The sequence below is a fragment of the Myotis myotis genome, unplaced genomic scaffold, assembly GCF_014108235.1.
Source record: "Myotis myotis isolate mMyoMyo1 unplaced genomic scaffold, mMyoMyo1.p scaffold_m19_p_6, whole genome shotgun sequence".
In the NCBI taxonomy this organism is placed as follows: Eukaryota; Metazoa; Chordata; class Mammalia; order Chiroptera; family Vespertilionidae; genus Myotis; species Myotis myotis.
In genome coordinates this window covers 80,896,015-80,919,409 of record NW_023416368.1, presented here as the reverse complement: position 1 = coordinate 80,919,409, position 23,395 = coordinate 80,896,015, and the positions used below count along the sequence as shown (strand labels likewise).

General features: G+C 52.6%; 1 protein-coding gene across 3 annotated transcripts; it reads left to right on the top strand.

The window, feature by feature from the left end:
* The first annotated feature begins 399 nt into the window (after positions 1-399).
* On the top strand, positions 400-20,933 carry PLIN3 (perilipin 3). Of its 3 annotated transcripts, none has more exons than XM_036314257.1 (8): positions 400-489; positions 3,904-3,985; positions 5,984-6,182; positions 6,351-6,433; positions 10,550-10,835; positions 16,177-16,376; positions 17,901-18,026; positions 20,129-20,933. In XM_036314257.1, the coding sequence occupies exons 2-8, from the start codon at positions 3,920-3,922 to the stop codon at positions 20,474-20,476; spliced, it is 1,308 nt and encodes a 435-aa protein (XP_036170150.1). In that variant the 5' UTR covers positions 400-489; positions 3,904-3,919; the 3' UTR covers positions 20,477-20,933. The 3 variants fall into 3 exon arrangements, with proteins under 3 accessions (XP_036170150.1, XP_036170148.1, XP_036170149.1); XM_036314255.1 differs by having other exon boundaries at positions 20,126-20,933; XM_036314256.1 differs by lacking the exon at positions 400-489 and adding an exon at positions 3,407-3,772 and having other exon boundaries at positions 20,126-20,933.
* The last annotated feature ends 2,462 nt before the right edge of the window (positions 20,934-23,395 follow it).

Sequence of the window (23,395 nt, the reverse complement as noted above, 5' to 3'; positions counted from 1 at the left end):
CGGTTAAAACTGTTAAAATGTTGGGTCGGGTTTGGCTCCCTCACTCTGGTGCCCACGGTGGGGCCGTGGTCCCTGACACACAGAGTTCTAACAGCCCCGGCTTGGCCACCGGAGGAAGGGGCCCCCGGGGACACCAGGGCAGCGCTCACCTCCAGGACCAAGTTCTTCGGGTGTCGAGGTGGGGCTGGGGCGCCCTTGGCTGGACCCGGCGTCGCACGGGGTCTCCCCAACCCCCGGCACGTGCGGAGGGCGCGTGCCCCCCCCCCCCCCCCCAGGTCCGGCCCTTCGCGGACTCCACTAGTGGCTCCAACGTCCCGGGGCCAAGGGGGGGCGTGGTCGGGGCGGCCCCCAACCGGATTGGTCCTCCGGACCGTCACTCCCGGGCGCCCGCCCCCGGTATAAAAGCCCGCCCTGCGGCCCGCCCCGGACGGTTTTGGAGTTTAGCCTCCAAGTCCTGGTCGCTGCGCCCCGGACGTCCCGCTGACCGCGGTGAGAGGCGGGGTGCCCGGTGGAGGTGGGGGACGGGGCCCTGAGTCTCGGGGCGCCCTAGGGTTGGGAGCAGCGGGGAGGGCCTCCTCTGCGGCCGGGGGAGGGGTCTCCAGCGGCTGGGGGCACCCCTCCCCCCGTCCAACTTCTGGACCAGCCTCGGACTTTCCAACGCTCCTCCTAACCCCTGGGGCTTTCGGGGGCAGTTGCGAAAGCGCCCCCTAGAAGCGGCAGTATTAAGGGGTGGGGGGCAAGCCCCCCGTCCCCAACCACCCACATCCTCGCCAAATGCGAAGTGTATCCGCTTTCCAGACGCCGTTTGGAGGCCAGGGCAGCCCGTCCCGTCCCGCCCCGGAATTCCGCCCCCCCTGGGACTGCCGGGCCCCGCCCGCCCTCCGCCACTCCCCGGGGAGCACGGCCCCCTCCCCCGCCGATGGTCTGGGCCCCGCTCTGACCCCGGAGGACAGTGGCAAGCCCCGCCCCTTCCCCTGGGGGTGCGGCCAGCGGATTGCACCCGGGGCGGGGGCAGGGCCGGGGAGGGAAGGCCTACCCCTTACCTGAGGCCTTGGGACCTCTGTCGGGACCGAGAAGACAGGCTGGGCTGGAACCTCGGTGTCTGGGAACTTTGGAAGTTGGATCTGAGCGATCCTGGCCGCCACTGCACGGCTGTGCGACTCCACGCAGTCCCAGCCGCTGCAGGCAGGTTGTAGATAGACCCCGAGGACCTCAATGGGGTGCTGACATCTGCAGGGGTCTCCTGGGTGAGACCGGTTCCAGGGGGTGGGAGGAGGGCCTCTATGCTGCCTGCCGGGGAAGGGGGTGGGGGACTCAGGCGATGATCAACAGGGACAAGTGTGTCTCCTCACCCCACTTCCCAGTTGGGTGAGGAGCTTTTGTGACAAGTTGGGACGAAGTCACAAGCAGGAGTCTCATTGCTGACTGCTTCCCCTGTACGCCTCAGCCAGAGTGGTGTGACATGGGTCTGCCTATTGAGCACCTACTGTGTGTCAGGCTAAGCACCACAGGTGCAGCATCTCCTCCAGTCTGCGGGGACCCTGAGCTAGGAATGGTTATCTAAGCTAATCGGTATAGATGTTGTCAGCGAGGCCCCAAGGAGGGGTGCTGCCTTTCCAAGCTCCCACTGCTAGTGAGGGGCAAAGCTGGGGTTAGAACCCGGTTTTGCCCTGGCACGGTTGGTTAGAGCGTCATCCTGATACGCCAGTGTCGCAGGGCACCTACAAGAATCAGCCAACCAATGGATAAGTCAGTGGAACAACAAATCGATGTTTCTCTTTCTGTCTCTGCCTCCTCCCCCCATCTCTCTGTCTCTCTCAAAATCAATAAAACTTTTTTTAAAAATATATTTTATTGATTTTTTTACAGAGAGGAAGGGAGAGAGAGAGAAACATCGATGAGAGAGAAACATCGATCAGCTGCCTCCTGCACATCTCCCACCGGGGATGTGCCCACAACCAAGGCACATGCCCCGACCGGAATCAAACCTGGGACCCCTCAGTCTGCAGGCCGATACTCTATCCACTGAGCCAAACCGGTTTCGGCCAATAAAACTTTTTAAAAAGCAAACCGGGTTCAGACTCCAGAACCGGAGCTCTCAAAACATCAGGTTGGCCCAGCCAGCTTGGCTCAGTGGTTGAGCGTCAACCTATGAACCAGGAGGTCATACTTGGATTCCCGATCAGGGCATATGCCCTGGTTGTGGGCTCAACCCCCAGTGTGGGGCATGCAGGAGACAGCCGATCAGTGATTCTCATTATTGATGTTTCTATCTCTCTCCCTCTCCCTTCCTCTTTGAAATCAATAAAAATACATTTAAAAAAAACACACACACAAACATCAGGATCCACTTTGGGGATGGTGAAACACTTCTGGGCTTCTTTCCTCCAGCAGGAAACTCAGAGTCAAGGCCAGGGCTTCTCCAGAGGTTCACTCCTGAATGGCCTGTGGGACCAGCCCATAAGGCGGCACTACCGTTAGCCCCATTTTATGGGTGAGAGGCCCGAGGCCAGCGGAGAGGAAGCTCCTTGCCCAGCACATTAGCACAGCAGTGTGGGCGAGCGGAGGCTCCTGGAATCTAGGTGAGGATATTCTATCCATCTCCTCTCACCTGGCCAGGAAAACGAAGCACATCTGTGCTCGCATCTCACCTGCAAATGTGTGATGAGACTCCCCTGGGAGCCCCCCTCGCCCTTCACACACCCGAGTCTGACTTGCAGTGGGGCCAGGCGTGGTCTTTCTAATAGTTTCTTTTACTTATTTACTTTTAAGATTAATTTTTTTTAAAAAAAGTAATATTATCTACCTGGCTCAAAAGCCAGAAGCCTGCTGCAGCTACCCGATCTTCCTCCCTGAAAGGTGGCCGCCTTGAGCAGTGAGCTGTGTCTCTAAAGATTCTGTGCAGCCCTGGCTGGTGTGGCTCAGGTGTTTGGAGCCATGTCCTGTGCACTAAAGGGTCTCAGGTTGGATTTCTGCTCATGGCATGTACTGGAGGCAACTGATCCATGTTTCTCTCCCTCCCTCTCCCCTTCTCCCCCTCTCCCCCTCTCCCCCTCTCCCTTTCCCTTTCCCTCTCCGTCTCTCCTTCTCCCTCTCCCCCTCTCCCTCTCTCCCCCTCTCCCTCTCTCCCTCTCCCCCTCTCCCTCTCTCCCCCTCTCCCCTCTCCCTCTCCCCTCTCTCCCTCTCCCCTCTCTCCCTCTCTCCCTCTCTCCCTCTCTCCCTCTTCCTCCCTCTGTCCCTCTAGAATCAATGAAAAACATCCTTGGGTGATGATTTTTAAAAAAAAAGATTCTGTACAAATGCAAGTAAACACTTTTACCCCATTCAAACCTTTGTCTCTTTGCAGTATCTTGGTCCATGTCAATTATATGTAAACACCCTTTTTTTCCCCCAGGCACTGGGCTAATCTGGTATTTTCTTTAGTCCCCTTCTGCTGGGCAAACAGGTTACCGGTGTCTTGTGGACAACACAGGTACACCCGCCTCCGCCCACGTGGCAGTACAAGTGTGAGGCTGTCCTCACAGTGAGGTTTCTGGGTCAAAGGGAAGATGCCTCTGGAAACTTGGTAGCTGTTGGCAAATTGCCGTCCACAGAGGTTTTGCTTCGTGGGTGTCTCTGGAGTAATGATACAGGTGAGCCCTTGGAGGGCTGCACCCTGACCTTCCCCTTCGAGGAACAGCCCTGGATCAGCTGCATCAGCAGCACCGGGAGCTTGTTCGACGGCAGGCTCTCACCCTGCTGAGTCATCACCTGTGCTGGAGCAGGCCCACAGGTGCCTGTTAATGATCGAGAGGCAGGGCGCTCAGAACCCCTGTGTGTTGGGGGTGTGGGCGTGCAGGTGTGAACTTCCTCCTGGAGGGAGGGGTGGGTCGGGCTGTACCTGACTGGTCCGTCTGTCCACAGTGCGTGCTTCTGAGAAATGTCTACCAATGAGACAGAAGCCCCTGCCGACACCCAGGTGACAGCTGAAGAACCTGTACAGCAGGTGAGGACAGCCTGCACCTGTGGGCTGAGGCTTCCCACATCAGGGTGCCGTGGAAGGGAGCCAGGGCGCTGCTGGCGGCACATGGGGGTTAAGAGAGATCTTTCTGACTGGGTGGGGACAGCCAGCCGACAGACCTCGAACAGGTGCCCCACTAACAGATGGGGGAGGAGAACTGGGAATCGCAGGGGCTCTTGGGAGAACAGGGGTACAGCTTGAAACTGCCTGGCTCCCCACCACCCAGAAAAATGTTCTCTGCCTCTGGAGGTTCTCTTAGGGTCCCCCTTCCAGGAAGTCAGTCCCTGTCCTCCTCTTCCCCCTCCCCCCCAGTTTAAATAAAAGCCCCTTTTTATAGACTATTGCGGTATCACCTACATAGCATTAAATTCACCCTTTGAAGGGTGCTACTCAATGACTTCTAGTGAACTACCAAGTTCTGCAGCCATCACCGCCTGTACTGTTTTAGAACATTTTTCATCTTGCCCAAAAGAGACCCAGTACCCAGTAGTAGTCACGCCTCCACCCCACCCCGCTTCCCCCTCGGCAGCCACTCTAGGTCCAGTCTCTGCGAGACCCTTTGCGTCTGGCTTCTTTCACTGAGTGGGATGTTTTAGGGGCTCACCCATGCGGTGTGTGTCAGCGCTTCATTCCTTTTTTTAAAACTGTGGTAAAATACACTTAACATAGAAATGCACCATTTTAGCCATTTCAAAGGGCACACAGTGCAGTGGCATTAAGTACACTTACCATGTGCAGCCATCCCGCTCTCTAACCCCAGAACTTCAGCAGCCCGAATGGAAATCCCGTCCCCATTAATAGTCACTCCCCTGCTTTCTCTCTGAGGATTTGCCTATTCTGGCGTGGCTGTGCACCGGTAAACTTTACTTACAAAAGCAGGCAGCGGTGGGATGGTATTTAGCCACATAAAGGAATACAGTTCTGACATGTCCTGCAACATGGATGAAGATGTGCTCAGGGAAATAAGCCAGACACAAAAAGGACAAGCCCTGTGGGATTCCACTTACATGAGGTTCCAGAGGGGTCAGGTCCTCAGAGACAGAAGGTAGATGGTGGGAGCCAGGGGGAGGGGAGTTGGTGTTTAATGGGGTCAGAGTTTCAGTTTGGGAGGATGAGAAAGTTCTAGAGACGGATGGTGGTGGTGGTTGTGCAACAATGTGAGTGTCCTGAATGTACAACAATGTGAATGCTACTGAATCATACACCTAAAAATGGTTAAAATGGTCAATTTGATGTTGCCTACATTTTCCCACAATTTAAAAAAAATAAAGCATTCATTTATGCTACTACATAGAATCTATGTCATAGATGAACCTCGAAAACATCACTCAGTGAAAGAACTCAGCTACAAAAGGCCACAGAGGATATGATTTAGTTTATGTAAAATGTCCAGAATGGGCAAAGTCATAGAGACAGAAGGCAGGCTAGTAGTTGCCAGGGCTGGAGGGAGGGGAGAATGGGTGACTGTTAATGGGTACAGGGTATCTTTTTGGGGTGATGGAAAAGTTCTAGAATGAGTGGTGATGATTGTACAACCTTGTGAGTTTACTAAAAACCACTGAATTGTGCACTTTAAAAACGGTGAAATTTATGATGTGTGAACTTGATCTCAGTAAAGCTAGTAGGAAAAAAACAGACAAGAATAAAAGTATCAGGTGGTGGGGCGACTTGCCCTGCGGGCCTAGTTTGCAGACCCAGCTTTGGACCGACCGTAAGCTCTGTGAGAGGAGGGGCCTTGTCTCTTGTCACTTCCTGGCGCACAGTGGGTGTCAGAGACAGATGGGCCGCAGAGCTAAGACAAAGGAGCTCTTAGTGCAGCCCGGAAGGTCCCGGCTCCTGCTACTTTGTGGAGCAAACTGCAGGGTGAGCTGAGCTGTTTCCTTGGCTGTGAGTGAGAGGGAAAGTGCTGGTGCCTGGGTCTCTGGCCCAGCAGCCCCGCCCCCCCACGCCCAGCCCGGCCCCCCTCAGCTGCTTCTCCCGTAGCCCAGCGTGGTGGACCGCGTGGCCAACATGCCCCTCATCAGCACCACCTGCAACATGGTGTCGGCAGCCTACACCTCCACCAAGGAGAGCCACCCTCACGTCAAGACCGTCTGCGACGCGGCGGAGAAGGGCGTGAAGACCCTCACGGCGGCCGCCGTCAGTGGGGCCCAGCCCATCCTGACCAAGCTGGAGCCCCAGAGTGAGTGAGGCCCCCCAAGAACATGGAACCTCCCTTCCTGGCTGTTTGGGGAGGGTCTGCCCCACCCATGGCCCTGTTCCCCCAAACCAGTGGCTGACCTTCCCAGGACCCCTTGGGATGCTCATGTGCAGTAACCATCATGTTTCTGTCCTGTCCCACCTCCTGTAGTCACGTCAGCCAGTGAATACGCCCATCGGGGGCTGGATAAGCTGGAAGAGAACCTGCCGATCCTACAGCAGCAGACGGGCAAGGTACAGACCTGTGCCTGGGAGCCCCGGGGGCACAGGGACCAGGCTGGGTACTGAGTCTGTGGTCCACCTGAACTAAAAGGGACAAGTGTGACAGCTTTCTCCCTGACCCCCCCCCTTCTGCATGCCCCTCACACCCCAAATCTATTCCCCACTGAGCAGGTGGATGAGTGATCTCAGTGCCAGCCAGATCTGCTCAGAACCCCCTCATATCTCCCACCTGCCCAGAGAAAAAGCCCACGCCCCCCTCCTTCCCCCCCCCACCCACACACACAGCCCACATGGCCCCACCTGATCCGGCCCCACCACCGCCCCGCCTTCATCACCCACCTCTCTGCTCCATTCCAGCCCGTTGGCCTTCACACTCAGTGTTCATAGCATCAGCGCCTGTATGTACCAGGCACAGCGGTGGGACAGTTGTTGCCCTCGTGGAACTCACTCTGGGGAGGTGAGGGAAGCAAAGACAATGAACACCTGCTCTGGCCTAGCCCACGACCTTTGCACATGAGTACCTTCTTTGTGGATCAGGTTTTTAGTTTTATTTTTTAAATATATCTCTATTGATTTCAGAGAGGAAGGGAGAGGGAAAGAGAGAAACATCAATGATGAGGGAGAATCATTGCTTGGCTGCCTCCTGCATGTCCCCTACTGGGGATCAAGCCCGCAACCCAGACATGTGCCCTTGACGGGAATCGAACCTGGGACCCTTCTGTCCGCAGGCCAACGCTCTATCCACTGAGCCAAACCAGCCAGGGCCTTCCCTTCCCTCTTAAAGATTCTAGCTCCACACTGCCTAGTAGAACTTTCTCTGAGGTATATGTACTTTCTCTTCACTGTCCAATATGAAAACCACCAGTCATATGAGTCTATTGAGTCTTTAGAATGTGTCTAGTGTGATTGAAGAACTCAATTACTAACTTTAATTATTATAAATTTAAATAGCTACTTTTTGTTGTTGTTGTTAATCTTCACCCGAGGATGTTTTTTCCCATTGATTTTTAAAAATATATGTTTTTATTGATTTTTAGAAAGAGACGAAGGGACAGAGAGAGATAGAAACATCAATGAGAGAGAAAATCAATTGGCTGCTTCCTGCACAGCCCCCACTGGGGATCGAGCCCGAAACCTGGGCCTGTGCCCTGACTGGGAATACTAGGGAGAACTGGCGACCTCTTGGTGCATGGGTCAACACTCAACCACTGAGCCACACCAGCCAGACTTTCCCATTGATTTTTAGAGAGAATAGAAGAGAGGGATTGGGGGAGAGAGAAACAGCGATGTGAGAGACACATTGATTGGTTGCCCTCCCCACCCCCCCGCCAGGAACCCTCCCGGGGCTGGAAACAAGCCCAGAATCCAGGTACGTGCCCTTGACTGGGAATCAAACCCGCAACCCTTTGTGCTCGGGTTGACACTACTGAACACACCGGCCAGAGCTTACATAGCTACTTCTGTCTTTTATTTTTTGTTAATCCTTACTTGAGGATATTTTTCCATTGATTTTTAGGGGATTAAGCCTGCTACGGGTATGTGCCCTGGATCAGAACTGAACCTGGGACCTTTCAGTCCGCAGGCCGAAGCTCTATCCATTGAGCCAAACTGGCGAGGGCTTAAGTAGCTACTTTTATTTATTTTTTTTTCAATTTTTTTAAATATATATTTTATTGATTTTTCACAGAGAGGAAGGGAAAGGGATAGAGAGTTAGAAACATCAATGAGAGAGACACATCGATTAGCTGCCTCCAGCAAACTCCCCACTAGGGATGTGCCCGCAACCAAGGTACATGCCCTTGACTGGAATCGAACCTGTAACCCTTCAGTCCGCAGGTTGACGCTCTATCCACTGAGCAAAACTGGTCAGGGCTTAAATAGCTACTTTTAATTTGTAACCATCACCATCCGTTTTAGAACATTTCATCACCTGAAAAAGAAACTTCACACCTTAGCTGTTATTCTCCTTCCCATCAAACATCACAACCTCTGGTATCCATTAATTTACTTCCTGTCTCTATGGATTTGTCTGTTCTGGACATTTCATATAAATGAAATCATATAACTTGTGATCTTTTGCATCTGGCTTCTCTCACTGAGCATCATGTTTTCAAGGTTCATCCACGTTGCCCTAACTGGTTTGGCTCAGTGAATAGAGCATAGACCTACGGACCAAGAGGTCCCAGGTTCGATTCTGGTCAAGGGCATGTACCTTGGTTGCAGGCACATACCCAGTAGGAGTTGTGCAGGAGGCAGCTGATCAATGTTTCTCTCTCATCGATGTTTCTAACTCTCTATCCCTCTCCCTTCCTCTCTGTAAAAAGTCAATAAAATATATTAAAAAAACAAAAAAAAAGATTCATCCACATTGCAGTGAGTATCAGTGCTTCACTCCTTTTCATGGCTGAGTAATATTCCAGTGTGGGTGACCCACATTTTGCCTATCTTTCACCTGTTGATGGACATATTAGGTTGCTTCTACTTCCTGGTTATTAAGAACTAGAGGCCCGATGTATGAAGATCCGTGCAAGAATGGGCCTTCCTTCCCCGGGCTGCTGGCACCGCCTTCACTCTGGCTGGAGCCACCTTTCTGCCTTCCCATGTTGCCCAGAGGCCCAGAGAGGCTGGGGTGATGCTGAATGCCTGCGTTGTCACCATGGCGATGACGCAAGCATCCCACCCCACCCCCGGCCACTCAGCGCCTGCGTATGCAAATTAACCTGCCATCTTTGTTGGGTTAATTTGCATGCTCCTGATTGGCTGGTGGGCATCGTGAAGGTACAGTCAATTTGCATCTTCCTCTTTTATCAGTGTAGAACAGTGGTCGGCAAACTGCGGCTCACAAGCCACATGCGGCTCTTTGGCCCTTTGAGTGTGGCTCTTGCACAAAATACCAACTTCTGTGCATGGGCCACGAAGTTTCAATCGCACTGTATGTGTGCACCCGCACATGGTATTTTGTGGAAGAGCCACACTCAAGGGGCCAAAGAGCCGCATGTGACTTGCGAGCCGCGGTTTGCCGACCACTGGTGTAGATAATACTGCCATGAACATTTGGGTACAAGTTCTGTTAGTTTTTTTACAACATGAAATTTTCCGTCTTAACCAGCTCAGTGGCATTAAGCACATTGACATTGTTGTGTAGCCATCACTTACCATCCATCTCTAGAACTTTCTCATCTTTCCAACTCTGTCCCCAGTAAACACTAACTCCCCATCCCCGTCCCCCAGTCTGTGGCTCCCACCATCCACTCTATGGATCTGACTCCTTTAGGGCCCTCCTGTGAGTGGAATCACATAGCATCAGTCCTTTGTGCCTGGCTGATTTCACCGAGTGTAATGTGTTCAAGGTTCATTTATGTGGTAGCATGTGTTAGAATGTTCTTCCTTTTTTTTCCCTCACCTGAGGCTATGTCCACAGATTTCAAAGAGAGAGGAAGGGGGAGAGAGAGAAACATAAATTGGCCACCTCCCATATGTATCCCAACCCCACAACCTAGGCATGCATTCCCACATGCACCAAACCCACAACCCAGGCACGTGCCCGGACCGGGAATAGAACCCACAACCCTTTGGTGCATGGGACGATGCTCCAACCACTGAGCCACTGGCCAGAGCTGTTCTTCCTTTTCAAGGCTGCATAATATTCCATTGTCTGGACAGACCGCATTGTGTTTACCCCTTTATCTGTCGATGGATTGCTTTGGGTTGTCTTTACCTTTTGACTCCTGTGAATAATGCTTCTATGAACATGGGTGTACGACCATCTCTTTCAGACCATGCTTTCGATCAAATTTTGTTTTGTTTTAATTATTTTAAATATAAATAGCCACGTATAGCTAGTGGCTACTGCATTAGACAGTGTGGCTTGGGAAGGATTGAGGCACAGAGAAGTGGAGCGACTTGCCTGAGGCCACACAGCTAAGAAATAGCAAGCCAGAGATTCTAACCAGGCCAGCTGGCTCCTGAGCAGTGGTCTGAACTGCAATACTGGGTTCAGTGTTGACCCTTTGGGGTCACCCAGGAGCTGGAACTCCTCCCTTGGGCCTCCCTGGAGGTTGGGGTGCAGGCGTGGGGCTACCTAGTACAGAGCGGGTGCAGAGATGCTGATGCTGGCCTGACTTGTAGGTCCTGGCGGATACCAAGGAGCTCGTGTCGTCTAAGGTGACCGGGGCCCGAGAAGCAGTGGCCAGTGCCAAGGACACAGTGGCCACCCGAGTGACAGAGGCAGTGGATGTGACCCGGGAAGCTGTGCAGAGCGGCGTGGACAAGACCAAGTCCGTGGTGACCAGCAGTGTCCAGTCGGTCATGGGGTCCCGCATGGGCCAGATGGTGCTGAGTGGGGTGGACACAGTGTTGGGCAAGTCGGAGGAATGGATGGACAACCACCTGCCTATGACAGACTCCGAGCTGGGTGAGTGTGGCCCATGGGCCTGGGACCCCTCCCTGGACCTCCCAGCCTGGGCCCCCCTCAGCTGCCTGGAGTCTGTCCAATTGAATGAACATTTAAAAGACACAAATGCCAGGGGTGGGGGTGGGGGTGGGAGTAGGGGGGTGGGGGTGGTGGTGAGGGAACCACAGAGGGGAGTCTGGGTGATTTCATTCAGGCATTTAAGCACCTGCTGGGCACCAGGCCCTGCTCTAGACACAGGGACACAATCAGTGAGCAAGATGGAAGCCTCTCTGCAGAATTGATGACAGAACCATGACCAGTGTTTGAGAGAAAAAAACAGCGTGCTAGGAGGGGGTGGGAGAGGGTTTCAGGACACATATGGGTGAGGAAGTTTGCATTGTTAGAGGCCCCATGGGAAGGCGGCATTTGAGCACAGAGCTGGAGGCAGAAGGCAGCTAGCCATCTCAATGTCTAGGTTGAGAATGGTCCCAGGAGAGGGAACAGTCCATGCAAAGGCCGGGAAGCAGGACCTTGCCTGGTGTGTTGGAAAAACAGTTATGAGGAGAGAGAGAAAGTGAGGGCAGAGGAGGGACAGGAGCAGGTCTTGCAGCTTAGTATAGGCCAAAGTGAGGAGTAAGGGCCTGACCCTGAGGGCATGGAGATGGGGGGTGAGGGCCGAGGAGCCACTGGACCCGAGGGCGGTGCTTACAGCGCCCTCTGGTGGCTGCTTCTGGGAGGACAGCCTGGGAGGCAAGGGTGAGAGCTGAGCGACCAGGGCAGATGCAGCTGTCCTGGTCCAGGCCGGTGAAGATGGGGCCTGACCCGGTGTGGGTAGAAATGAAGACAAATAGACAGACTGGGGATAAAACTATTGGAGACCAAACAGCCAGTCCTGCTCATGGTCTGAACTTGTCCTCTCATGCCCATGGCTCTTGATGCCATATTTGAACAATTGCCTCCTTTATAACATGCCCAGGACTTTCATGTGCCAGTCTGTCAGCTGCCCGTGCCCATGGCAGCGAGCCCATGAGGGCTGCAAGTAACGAGGCACCATGCTCCTCCCAAGGGCAGCTTGGCCCCGGCCCACTGGCCAGAGCTGGCTTGTTTGAATGAGGAGCCAAATATTTGGGAGAAAGAAAAAAGTTGAAGATGGGCTACCTCGGGGCTTCCCAACTGCTGCGCTGCTAACACTGGGGCCGGGCCATTCTCTACGGCCACCCTGGGCGCTGAGGGAGGCTAAGCCGCATTTCTGGTCCCCACCTACGCGATGCCAGGAGCACCCCCAGTTGTGACAACCACAGATGTCCCAAGACATTGCCCAGTGTCCCCTGGGGGCAGAATTGCCCCCAGATGAGAATCGCTGCTTGGCCTGTTCTGGAATTTCATATACAGCATGGGGAACCATGTGATTCCCGGATGGGGGAACAGCCGATCTTTATCTCCATCTCTTTTTCCATTTGGGGTTGCCACAGATCGCTCGTAAAAGTGTCACTTCTTTCTCTGTAGCTGGAACACTTCCGTGGAGAAAGTTCTCTCTGATTTTGATGACCCCGGGGTATAGCTTATTGAGGAAGAGCAGGGAAAATGGCATGAGGGGTGGGTTCACAGCGCCCCCCATGGGTCCGTAGTGGTTTTTGCCTTATAGGTTTGAGCACATGGATTAACACGACATATTCCAGCCCGAAGTGTTAATTTTATTGACACTTCATTTGTCCCACTGTTTTCGGCCGATTGGAGCCCTCTCGAGTTAGCCGCGATCCCACGCGTCTTCCTGAACCCAGTGGGAAGGGCAGTCCCTGGTGTCCGGGGGAGCTCCGGGGGGCTGGCGAGCTTCAGTCTGCAGCATGTGGCTTGAGTGTGGCATGTCACTTGTCCTTTGAGCTTCCAAAACCCAACTCTGAACCTCTTGAAGGATGGGACCTGGCTGATGTTTTCCCTGCCGAACCCCACGTTCAGTGCCTGCTGCCCTAGTAGGTGCTCAGCCTCTGTAAGGGTCAGCTGTGGGCTTGGCCCCTGGAGGCAGGAGGAGAAGGCAGGGTCTGCTGGAGGAAGGTCTTGAGCCAGGCCCGAAAGCCACAGCAGAGAGCAGATGGGTCTGAGCAGCTTTGATTTTTCTGCACCCATCCACTAAGGATGAAATCCCTGTGCACACCGTGCTTACGGTACTGGGTCGTCTGTAGGTATGAGGGTATGAGGAGCTGTTGCAGTGTCTTATTAGAACTAGGTGTGTTCGGGTGCGGTGACACAGTGATTGAGCATCAACCTGTGAACCAGATCAGGGTACATGCCCAGTTGCAGGCTCAATCCCCAGTAGGGGGCTTGTAGGAGGCAGCCAATCAATGATTCTCATCATTGGTGTTTCTGTCTCTCTATCCCTGTCACTTCCTCTCTGAAATCAATAAAAATACATATTTTTTAAAAAGAACTAGGCATGTTAGTCTGGGGTTCGGGTTAGGAGAACAGCCCCCCCACCCAGGGTTCTCCCCTTTGCCCAGGGCACCTGCCCCCTCCTTGGGACCTTGCGGCTTGCTCAGATATGCCAGGACTCTGCCAGATATACTTGGCCTAAATGACAAAGCTGCTTTCACTTCCAAGGGCAGAGCTCAGGGGCGCCCAGAGAGCCATGGAGAAATTCCAGACATCGGTACGGTTCAACGGGGTGCTAGTTTTGGTTAGTCTTTGCAAACCCCCCTTTGGTGGGAGAATAGGGAGGAATCCATTTTTCTCACAACACAAGGCTTTTATTTTTGCTGCCTCAAATTGTCTCATGTCTTTTTTGTTCAGATTTTTAAATGTGAGCATAAAATAATTCTTCTAGGACATCTCTTCCCAAGCTGACTATAAAGCCCATCTAGTCTACCACCTGCTTTTATAAATAAAGTTTTATTGGCACACAGCCACACCCGTTTTTTCACATTCTTGTCTATGGCTTTTTCGGCATGGTAATGGTAGAGCTGAGTAATTGAGGCACAGTATCGCCTACAAAACCAAAAATACTGCTGTCTGGCCCCACACAGAAAAAGTTTGCCTATTCCTGGATTAGAGTACGTTTCTTCCAGAATTTCATGTTTATAAAAACAACTGATTTCCTCTGATTGAAGGCTTACCTTGATCACACAACAGGTCGATGGGATTTCATTGCTTTATTTTCCACATCTTTCACTTCTGAAACGTGCCTGACCCAGAGGATCTGCACAAAGATGTGGCTAAGTGGAGGTTTCACTTTATCATCAGAACAGCTCTGCTGTTCCGGTCTGACCGGAGCACATCTCTCACGATATCTTGGTCATATGTTTATGTTCCCTGTACTGTTTATTTAATAATCTTTTAAAAAATTCTTAGCTGAGGATATTTTTTCCCATTGATTTTTAGAGAGTGAAAGGAAGGGGGAAAGAGAGAGAAACATCAGTGTGAGAGAGAGACACATCGATTGGTTGCCTCCTGCATGTGCCCCAAACTGGGCGGGGAATGAACCTGCAACCCAGGTTACGTGCCCTTGACTGGGAATCGAACCCGCAACCCTTTGTGCTGATGCTCTACCACTGAGCCACACTGGCCAGGGCTATTTGATCATCTTTACGTCAGTTTTTCCTGATTCTTTTAGAAAGGAAACTTTATCACTTACTATAATAAAAAGCCATATAATCTGCTGTAAATAATAAAAATAGCTAAACATTCATTCGTGTGCCTCTTCTGAGTACAGGGTAGTCCAAATTTCACACTTCAGGCAACTCTGGCTTGGGTGGTGGTACAGAAGGAGAAACTGAGGCCTACTGGCAAAATCACTTCTGCGTAGACTACAGGGTAGGAAACACTTTGTTAACAGGCCCGGTAATTAATATTTTTTGGTTTTTTGAGCCACAGTCTTTGTTACAAGTGCTCAACTCTGACATCATAGCATGAAAGCATAGATGACAGGTAGATGAATGTGTGTGACTATGTGCCAATAAAACTTTATGTATAAGGGCAGGTGGCAATTGGCTCAGGCCATAGTTTGTGGGTCCCTGCCATAGGTCTTTACAAAGCAAGTGAGTAAGTCTGGATTCAAACCCCAATCAGATTACTTATAAAATGCGAAATTGTATTTTGTTTTGTTTTAAGATATGTTTTTATTGATTTCAGAGAGAGGAAGGGAAAGAGAGCTAGAAACATCAATGATGAGAGAGAATCATCAATCGCCTGCCTCTTGCACGCCCCCTACTGGAGACAGAGCCTGCAACCCAGGCTTGCGCCCTGACCGGGAATCAAATCGTGACCTCCTGGTCACTAAGTGCAAACTGGGCTAAAGTGCAAACTTTTAACTACTATGTTAAAGTTTAAAAGGAGCAGGATAACGTTATCAGGATAGGCAGTTTTCCATCCTCTGTCTTACAACTTCCGGAGCACTTTCTGGACTAGTTATCACTGACTTATTAAAATGATTCTCATGTAGCTCAAACTTCTCTCATCAAGTATGGTTGAGAACAGGGGGTCATATGGCTGAGCTTCAAGTCCCGATGTGCTGCCTGCAAGCTGTGTGACCTTGGGCAAGTCGATTAAGCCCTCTGAGCTCCAGTTTTCTCAACTGTAAAAATGAGAGAACAGTGCCTTCCTCACAGAGCTGTTAAGATTTGACAAGAATTCAAAGGAACCACCTAGAACAGGGGTGGGCAAACTTTTTGACTCGAGGGCCACAATGGGTTCTTAAACTGGACCGGAGGGCCGGAACAAAAGCATGGATGGAGTGTTGGTGTGAACTAATATAAATTCAAAGTAAACATCATTACATAAAAGGGTACAGTCTTTTTTTTCAATAGTTTTATTCATTTCAAACGGGCCGGATCCGGCCCGCGGGCCGTAGTTTGCCCACGGCTGGCCTAGAACATTGTGAAAGATTGGCCACTTTTAAAATATTCCAGGCACTAGTACTGGGTCAGCTGGCTTTTTTTCTATGAAAGACTCGATAATAATTATTTTAGTCTCTGTTGGGCAAGAGCCCACGTACTCCACTGTTGTAGTTTGAAAGTAGCCAAAGACAATATATAATGAACAGGCATAATTGTATGCACTGGTTGTACAAAACCGGAAACAATTTGGATGTGTCCTGCAGGGTGTAGTTTGCAGACCCTCGTGCTGGCCTAAGGTCTCTTAATCCTGGGAAGTTTGGTTCTCATCAGACCCATTTTGCAGGTGGGGAAAAGCAAGGCAAGTAAATCCTTCACTCTGAGGCCTCAGAGCTTGCAAGCATCAGACCCGCATAAACTTTTGGGCAGCCGGTGCGAGACCAAGGCCCATGCTCTGAAGTGTGCACCAGAGGAGCCCGAGCTGCTTGCTCTGTCTGCACCCCAGCCTTCATAATGCTTCTCCCGCCTCCCCCCTGCAGCCCACCTTGCCACGTCCCTGGAGGGCGCCGACGTTGCCTCGGTGCAGCAGCAGCGGCAGGAGCAGAGCTACTTCGTGCGTCTGGGCTCCCTGTCGGAGCGGCTGCGCCATCAGGCCTACAAACACTCGGTGAACAAACTGCAGCACACCCGGCAGAGGGCCCAGGAGGCCCTGCTGCAGCTGGCGCAGACCCTCAGCCTGGTGAGGCCCGCCCGCGGCCTGGGGGGCGGCACAGCAGCATCCGCTCTCTCGCACCTTCCCCAAACCTAGTGGCTAACGCTCCCCTTCTCCACGCCCGCCTGGGCTGGTTCATGGGGCTGTGGTCCTGAGTGAGTTTGCCGGGGCCGCCATAACAAAGTCCCATCGTCTGGGCAGCTTAAACAACAGACATTTCTTACTTACTGTCCCAGTTCTGGTGGCTGAAGTCCAAGATCAGGTGTTGCCAGGGTTGGTTTTTCCTGGGTCTGTTTCGCTGCAGGTGGCCATCTTCTCCCTGTATCCTCACATGGTTACCCCTCTGTGAGTGCCTGATCTTCTCTTCTAAGGACACCAGGCATCCTGGAGTAAGACCCACCCTCTAACCCGACCTGCAAATATAGTCACATTCTGAGGGCCAGCGGGTGGGACAGAGTTCCGGCCCCTGACAGGTCGGCTGGAGGCTAGGCCTCTGATGGGCTCCTCCTTCAGCAAGACAGCTCTTCCCCTGGCCATGGTCTGAGGGACCCACGTGCGGTGAGAGCACATGAGCCCTTTTTCTTGTTGTGTCTTGTTGAAAGTCAGTTTCATAGACGTGTAATTTACACACAGTAAAAACCACCGCTTTCGAAGTGTACCACCTGAGGAGTTTTATACATACAAATGGCCATATCACTGCCACCGAAATCGGGATTTGGAGTAGCTCCGTCACCCCACACAGTTCCCCCTGCCTCTTTATAGTCAGATCCCCCAGCCAGGTCTTATTTTTCTGTTCCCTAAAGAGCTAAATTGCTGTTATTTCCTTTTTACTCCCTCTGCTAACGATGTCTCCTCTCTTTTAAAATACTTTTATTTGTGGTAAACCACACGTAACACAAAATTTACCATCATAACCATTTGTAAGCACAGCTCCATCGCATGAAGCACATTCAACGCTGCTGTGCAGCCGCCGCCACCTTCCATCTCTAGAACCTTCTCATCCTCCCAAACTGACACTCCGCCCCCATTAAACACTGACTCCCATCTCCCCTCCCCCAGCCCCTGGTCCCCACCATCTACTTTCTGTTTGTGGACCTGACTCCCCTAGGGACCTCCCAGGAGTGGAATCAGCATCTGTCCTGTTGTGACTGGCTTATGTCACTGAGCATGATGTCTCCAGGCTCATCTCCACTGTGGCAGTTGTCAGCGTTTCTGTCCTTTTTGAGGCTGAATAATGTTCCATCACAAGCACTTTTAAGCCTCTGCTGTTCCATCTGCACATGACCTGTTGGCCACAGCCTGCGAGGCGACCAGGCCCAGTGCTAGGGGAGGGGAGAAAGACAAAATGGGAGGAGCTGCAGAAAATCTGTGACCACCAGGTAGCTATGGAAACAGCACCCTCCTCCCTTACCTCCGCCATCTCAGATAAAAGGAGGAAGGAGGGCTCCCCAGGCTCCTGTGGGAACCCCCTCCCCGGGAAGGTGCGGGGGCCCTACTGAGCTGGGCCAGCACCGGAGGCAGCCTGTCTCACTGCTCTCCGTCCTACTCCAGATGGAAAGTGTCAAACTGGGCATGGATCAGAAGCTGGTGGAAGGTCAGGAGAAGCTACACCAGATGTGGCTCAACTGGAACCAGAAGCAGCTCCAGGGCACGGAGCAGAGCCTCGAGAAGCCAGAGGTATCCATTGTGGGGTGGGGCATGGGTGCTTGGGGCCCTGACCTCCCTCTCCACCCCCGTTTGATGGACCAACCTGCCTGGAATGCTTCCCCAGCCTCGCCTCCCATTCACTGCTTTCAGGCTCACCGACACCGCCTCCGGGAAGCCTGCCTAGTTTTCTGCTCTTGGGTGTGGGTGCTGCTGTTCTATCTCCTTCCTGGCTGGGGAGCTCTGGGACCAGATCTGAGCTGCTAACAACTTCTGCTTTGAACATTCTCCCAGACCACCTGTGTGTTTTTAACTGTTAAAACATCGGTTTTGAGATATAAAAATGTCTTGTACTTTAAAAAAACTTATAATTATTGAGATATAGTGCACATACTGTATAATTCACCCCTTTAAAGTATTCAGTGGGTTTGAGTATACAGATGCTCCTCAACTTACAATGGGTTACTTCCTGATCAATCCATGGTAAGTGGAAAGTATCGTAAGTCGAAAATGTATTTGATACATCAGCTAACCTACCGGACATCACAGCTAGCCCAGCCCACCATGAGCATGCTCAGAACACGCACATTAGCCTTGGAGTGGGCAAACCCTCTGCTGCCCCTGCCCAGCACCACGGACAGCCGTGGCCCACACAGTGCTAGCCCAGAACAAGATCCAAATTCAAAATGTAAAGCATGCATATCGCCCTTGCACCATCATACAGTCGAAATCTCAGAACCATCATAAGCTGGGGACGCTTACTGGGGACAAAGTCCTCACCTGGTTTGCTGCTTTGGGCCTTCTCAGCCCCCCTTTGTGTTAGTCCCCTTTTCTGATTTCTCCTCGTCTCCCGAAGTTCAGAATGTTGGAGCGACCCAGAGCCCAGGCCTCGGATCTCTTTTTCTTTAACATGCACACACCCCAACCAGGGATCCCGCTCACAACCTGGGCCCTGCCCCGTAAGGGAACCTGCCGCCTACTGTGCACAGGACAGCGCTCCCGCCAACTGAGCCGGCGGCCAGGGTCCGCTTCACTCCTCCCCAGAGCGGAGGAATATTCCCGCGAGCGGCCACATTGTGTGGGTCCGTTCGGCAGACGGTAGGCGTCCGGTGGTTCCCGCTTTGGGCTGTTGCGAATAGCGCCCCTATGAACACGGGTGCACAGGCTTTTGTGTGGATGGATGTTTTCATTGCTCTCGGGTAGTTACTGCTGGGTTACATGGTAACTATGGTTTAACACAAGGGTGGGCAAACTTTGACTCGAGGGCCACAATGGGTTCTTAAACTGTACTGGAGGGCCGGAACAAAAGCATGGATGGAGTGTTGGTGTGAACTAATATAAATTCAAAGTAAACATCATTACATAAAAGGGTACGGTCTTTTTTTTTTTTTTAGTTTTATTCATTTCAAACGGGCCGGATCCGGCCCGCGGGCCATAGTTTGCCCATAACATCTTGAGGAACCACCAGTCTGTTTTCCACAGTGACTGCCCCCTGGCCAGGCCAAGGGCCCCACTGGCTCCCCGTCCTTGCTGACTCTATTACTCTCTGTCTTTGGGATCCTGGCTGTCCCGGTCAGTGTGCAATGGTGTTCCATTGTGGGTTGGAGCTGCATCTCCCTAGTGGCAAACGAAGCTGAACATTCTGTGCTTATTGGCCATTTGTGCGTCTTCTTTGGGGGAAATGTCTGTGCTTGTTTGTCAGTTTGACCTGTGTATATCTCACGGTTCAAAACTCTTAAGAGCCGGCCCTGGATGGTGTGGCTCAGTTGGTTGGAGCATTGTCCCATACCCCAAAAGGTGGAGGGTTCAATTCCTGGTCATGGCACATACCCAGGTCGTGGGCTCGATCACCAGCCGGGCACATGCAGAAAGTGGCCTGTCGAAGTTTCTTGCATAAATGTTTCTCTCTTTCTCTCCCTTCCTCTCTCTAAAAATCAACAAACTTTATTTTTTTAAAAAAACACCCAAACTCTAAGAGCTGGTATTCCGAACGATAGTGCCAGGCTGTCTCCCTATGGAAGGGTTTCCTAAAGGTGGGCGATAGGACCCCTGTTTTCTTTTTCCCTGGCTTTGGGTCCAGTTTTCCCCAAAGCAGTGGTCCTGATCGCCCCCCGCCCCCTCTTCCTTCTCAGCAGGTCGAGTCCCAGACGCTCACCATGTTGCGTGACATTGCCCAGCAGCTGCACGCCACCTGCACCTCGCTGGCGTCCAGCATCCAGGGGCTGCCCAGCCACGTGAAGGACCAGGTGCAGCAGGCTCGCCGCCAGGCGGAGGACCTCCAGGCCACCTTTTCCGACATGCATTCCTTCCAGGACCTGTCCAGCTCCATCCTGACGCAGAGCCGCGAGCGCGTTGCCAAGGCCCGGGAGGCCCTTGACCACTTAGTGGAGTACGTGTCCCATAACACGCCCATCACCTGGGTGGTGGGACCCTTCGCCCCTGGAGTCGCGGAGAAAGCCCCAGAACCAGAAGAGAAGAAGTAGGATAGACAGGAAAGGGGTTCAGGGTCTCGATCCGTTCCCGAGCGGTCACCAAGGAGCACTGGACCCCCTGGCCCCCAGCTCATCTCAGCTACTGCCCTGGGAAGCTGGGATCCTCCCAACAGACCATCTTGAGCCTGGAGGAAGAATGTCCTGAGCCTCACCTCCTCAGTCATTGGTGTGAGGTTCCCGAAAAATTGTTTTCTAGAAGGTTTTAAAGAAATTGTTTTAGAAGAAGGTTTCAAAAAATACTTTTTTTTCTTCCCTAAAAGCCAGGGATCTCGCTCTTCTATCCCACTTCCTTTTGTACATCAAGGGCCACAGACCTCAGAGTTTAGGTCCTGAACTTGGACTTCTGGTCTGTGAAGTGGGCCTCCTGTGGCGGGGAGGGGCTGCCTGGGAAGCCGTAGGTGCCTGGAGCTTCAGTGTTGCCTTAATAAATTTTATCTGCAGCTGAGTACAGGCGTGTGTGTGTGTATCTGTGTGTGTTCCCAGCAGCTGAGCAGTTCTGGCGTCTCTGTGGCCGGAATTTTTCCTTTGCTCACGAGGGTGGGACAGGGATGGACTTGCTACCGAACTTGAAGTTTGGCACTCGGTGCGTCAGAGGGTGCCCATAATGATCGCCAGCCATGTGCCCACCACCCTTGTTGGCCTTCAGTCATCACATGTGGTCCTGGACGTTGCTGAGGAGAGCCGGTGCAGGGTCCTTTCATCCCCGCCCTGGCCCGTGGGATCTTGTCTGCGTCGTCCTATTGTAGGTGTGTGGGGAACAGTGTGGCAGGGTGGCCCCCAAAATGTCCACATCCTAATCCCCAGGACCTCCATGGCAAAGGGACTTTGCAGATGGGATTCAGTTAAGGATCTGGAGGTGACAGATGACGCAGGATTATCCAGGTGGGCCCTCATTATGGGTCAGAGTTGGAGGAGATGTGAGGACAGAGCGGAGATGGGAAGATGCTCTGCCGTTCACCTTGAGGACGGACGGGCGAGGCCACGAGCCAAGGATGCAGGCGCCTGGAGAAGCTGGAAAAGGCAGGAACCAGAAGAAACCAATCCTGCCAACACCCTGATTTTGGCCCCTAAGACTCATTTTGGACTTCTGACCTCCAGGACTGTAGGGTGAAGTGTTGTGGTTCTTTCAGCCTCTGTGTTTGTGGTCACTGGTTACAGCAGCTGCAGGGAACTCCCACCAGGTGCAAAGAGTAAAAGTTGCCAGTGAACCTGGCTGCAGTGGCTCAGTGGTTGTGTCGACCTATGAACCAGGAGGTCACAGTTCCATACCCGGTCAGGGGCACAGGCCTGGGTTGCAGGCTCGATCCCCCGTAGGGGGCGTGCAGGAGGCAGCCGATCAATGATTCTCTCTCATCCTTGTTGTTTCCATCTCTCTCACCCTCTCCCTCTCTGAAATCAATAAAAATATTTCTTTTAAGAAGTTACCAATGAATAGAACTCAGCGTGTCCACTTGTAATCACTGGCTGTGTTCCCACTGACCTTTGCTTACAACACTGAAGCCGAATCCTCTCATTTCTCACTCTGGCCCAGGCTGTTGCATTCACTCCGCGCACAAACACCTCAGCCTTGCAGGTTAGGTGTCCCCACTGTGCAGATGACAAAATGGAGCACACAGCCGGGGAGCAGGGTTGCCTCCCCTCAGCCACGTCCGCAACGCAACAAATCCGCTCGTTCTGTTTGCTGCCTGGGCGGTGCCTGACCCCAGCTCCGTGGTGGGACATGGGTCCCTGGCGTGGGGCGCAGGTGGAGGCCTTTCCCCCTCCGTCCCTCAGTGTCCTCCCCTGAGGTCCAGCTTCAGGTGCACAGATTGTAATAATCGAGCCTGAAGCTGAGGTTAGCTCACGTCACATTGCACATTGGAGTCTGGGTCGTTCTCTGTGGGGGGCCGTCTTGGGCACGGTGGGGTGTTGAGTAGCATCCTGGGCCCCCATTCACTCGATGCCAGGAAACCCCTCCCCAGGCGTGACCCCACAGGTGCCCTCAGAAGTTGCCCAACATCCCCGGGTGAGAACCACTGAGTTCGTTTCACTCCAAACACTAATTTTCCTGCCTTTTGCTTACATGAATCACTGGGGTTTCCCAAAGCGGGCTGTCAGTCTGGCAGGGAGCAAATCTGTTCGTACTGATGATGCTCAGCTGGTCCTGGGCGTAGCCATGAGTCAGCCAGGTGCTGTTCTGAGCCCTTGGTGGGTGTCAGCTTCATCCGCATCCCGCCCTCTGGGGGAGCCGCCACTAATCTTCCCATTTTATAGCTGGGGAACCGAGGCAGACGGAAAACACATAACTTGCTCAAAGTCTCCTGGTCAATAAGTGGACCTGGGTCTCCGACCGGGGCAGCTGGCTGGCCCTGCAGCCCATGAGGGCCTGGCAAGCAAGTCAGGGTTCTCTTCTGTCTGCGTGTACCCCAACTTGCTGGAGAAGCTTGGCTGACCAGCTTCCCCTTTCTGCCCAGCGTTGCTCCCTCCCCTCTGCAAAATGGGATGTATTAGCTGTTGTCATGTGAGACGCTAACACTAACTGAGTGGCTTTCACCACATTTTCCCACATTGTTTCATGAAGTCGGTGGTGGCGTAATTAGAGGGTCGTTCATCACAGGCAGCAGCCAGTCAGCTCCTCTGTGTTCATTCTGTTCTGATGAGCGACTGTAGGCTTTTCTTCTCTCTCTCGTTTGTTTAATTTGAGAGAGAGAGAGAGAGAGAGAGAGAGAGAGAGAGAGAGAGAAACATTGATTTGCTGTTCCACTTATTTGTGCATTCATTAGTTGCTTCTTGTGTGTGCCCTGACTGGGGATTGAACCCGCAACCTTGGAGTATTGGGACAACGCTCTAACCACCTGAGCTACCCAGCCAGAGCCTGAAGGCTTTTCTTTTTAAAAATCTATTTTTTTTATTGATTTCTGAGAGGAGGGG

Coding starts and splice junctions, on each gene's coding strand:
- PLIN3 (XM_036314255.1), top strand. CDS start 3,920: ATGTCTACCAATGAGACAGAAGCCCCTGCCGACACCCAGGTGACAGCT. Junction 16,377..17,900: donor TGGCGCAGACCCTCAGCCTG/GTGAGGCCCGCC, acceptor GTCCTACTCCAG/ATGGAAAGTGTCAAACTGGG. Junction 18,027..20,125: donor AGAGCCTCGAGAAGCCAGAG/GTATCCATTGTG, acceptor CTTCCTTCTCAG/CAGGTCGAGTCCCAGACGCT.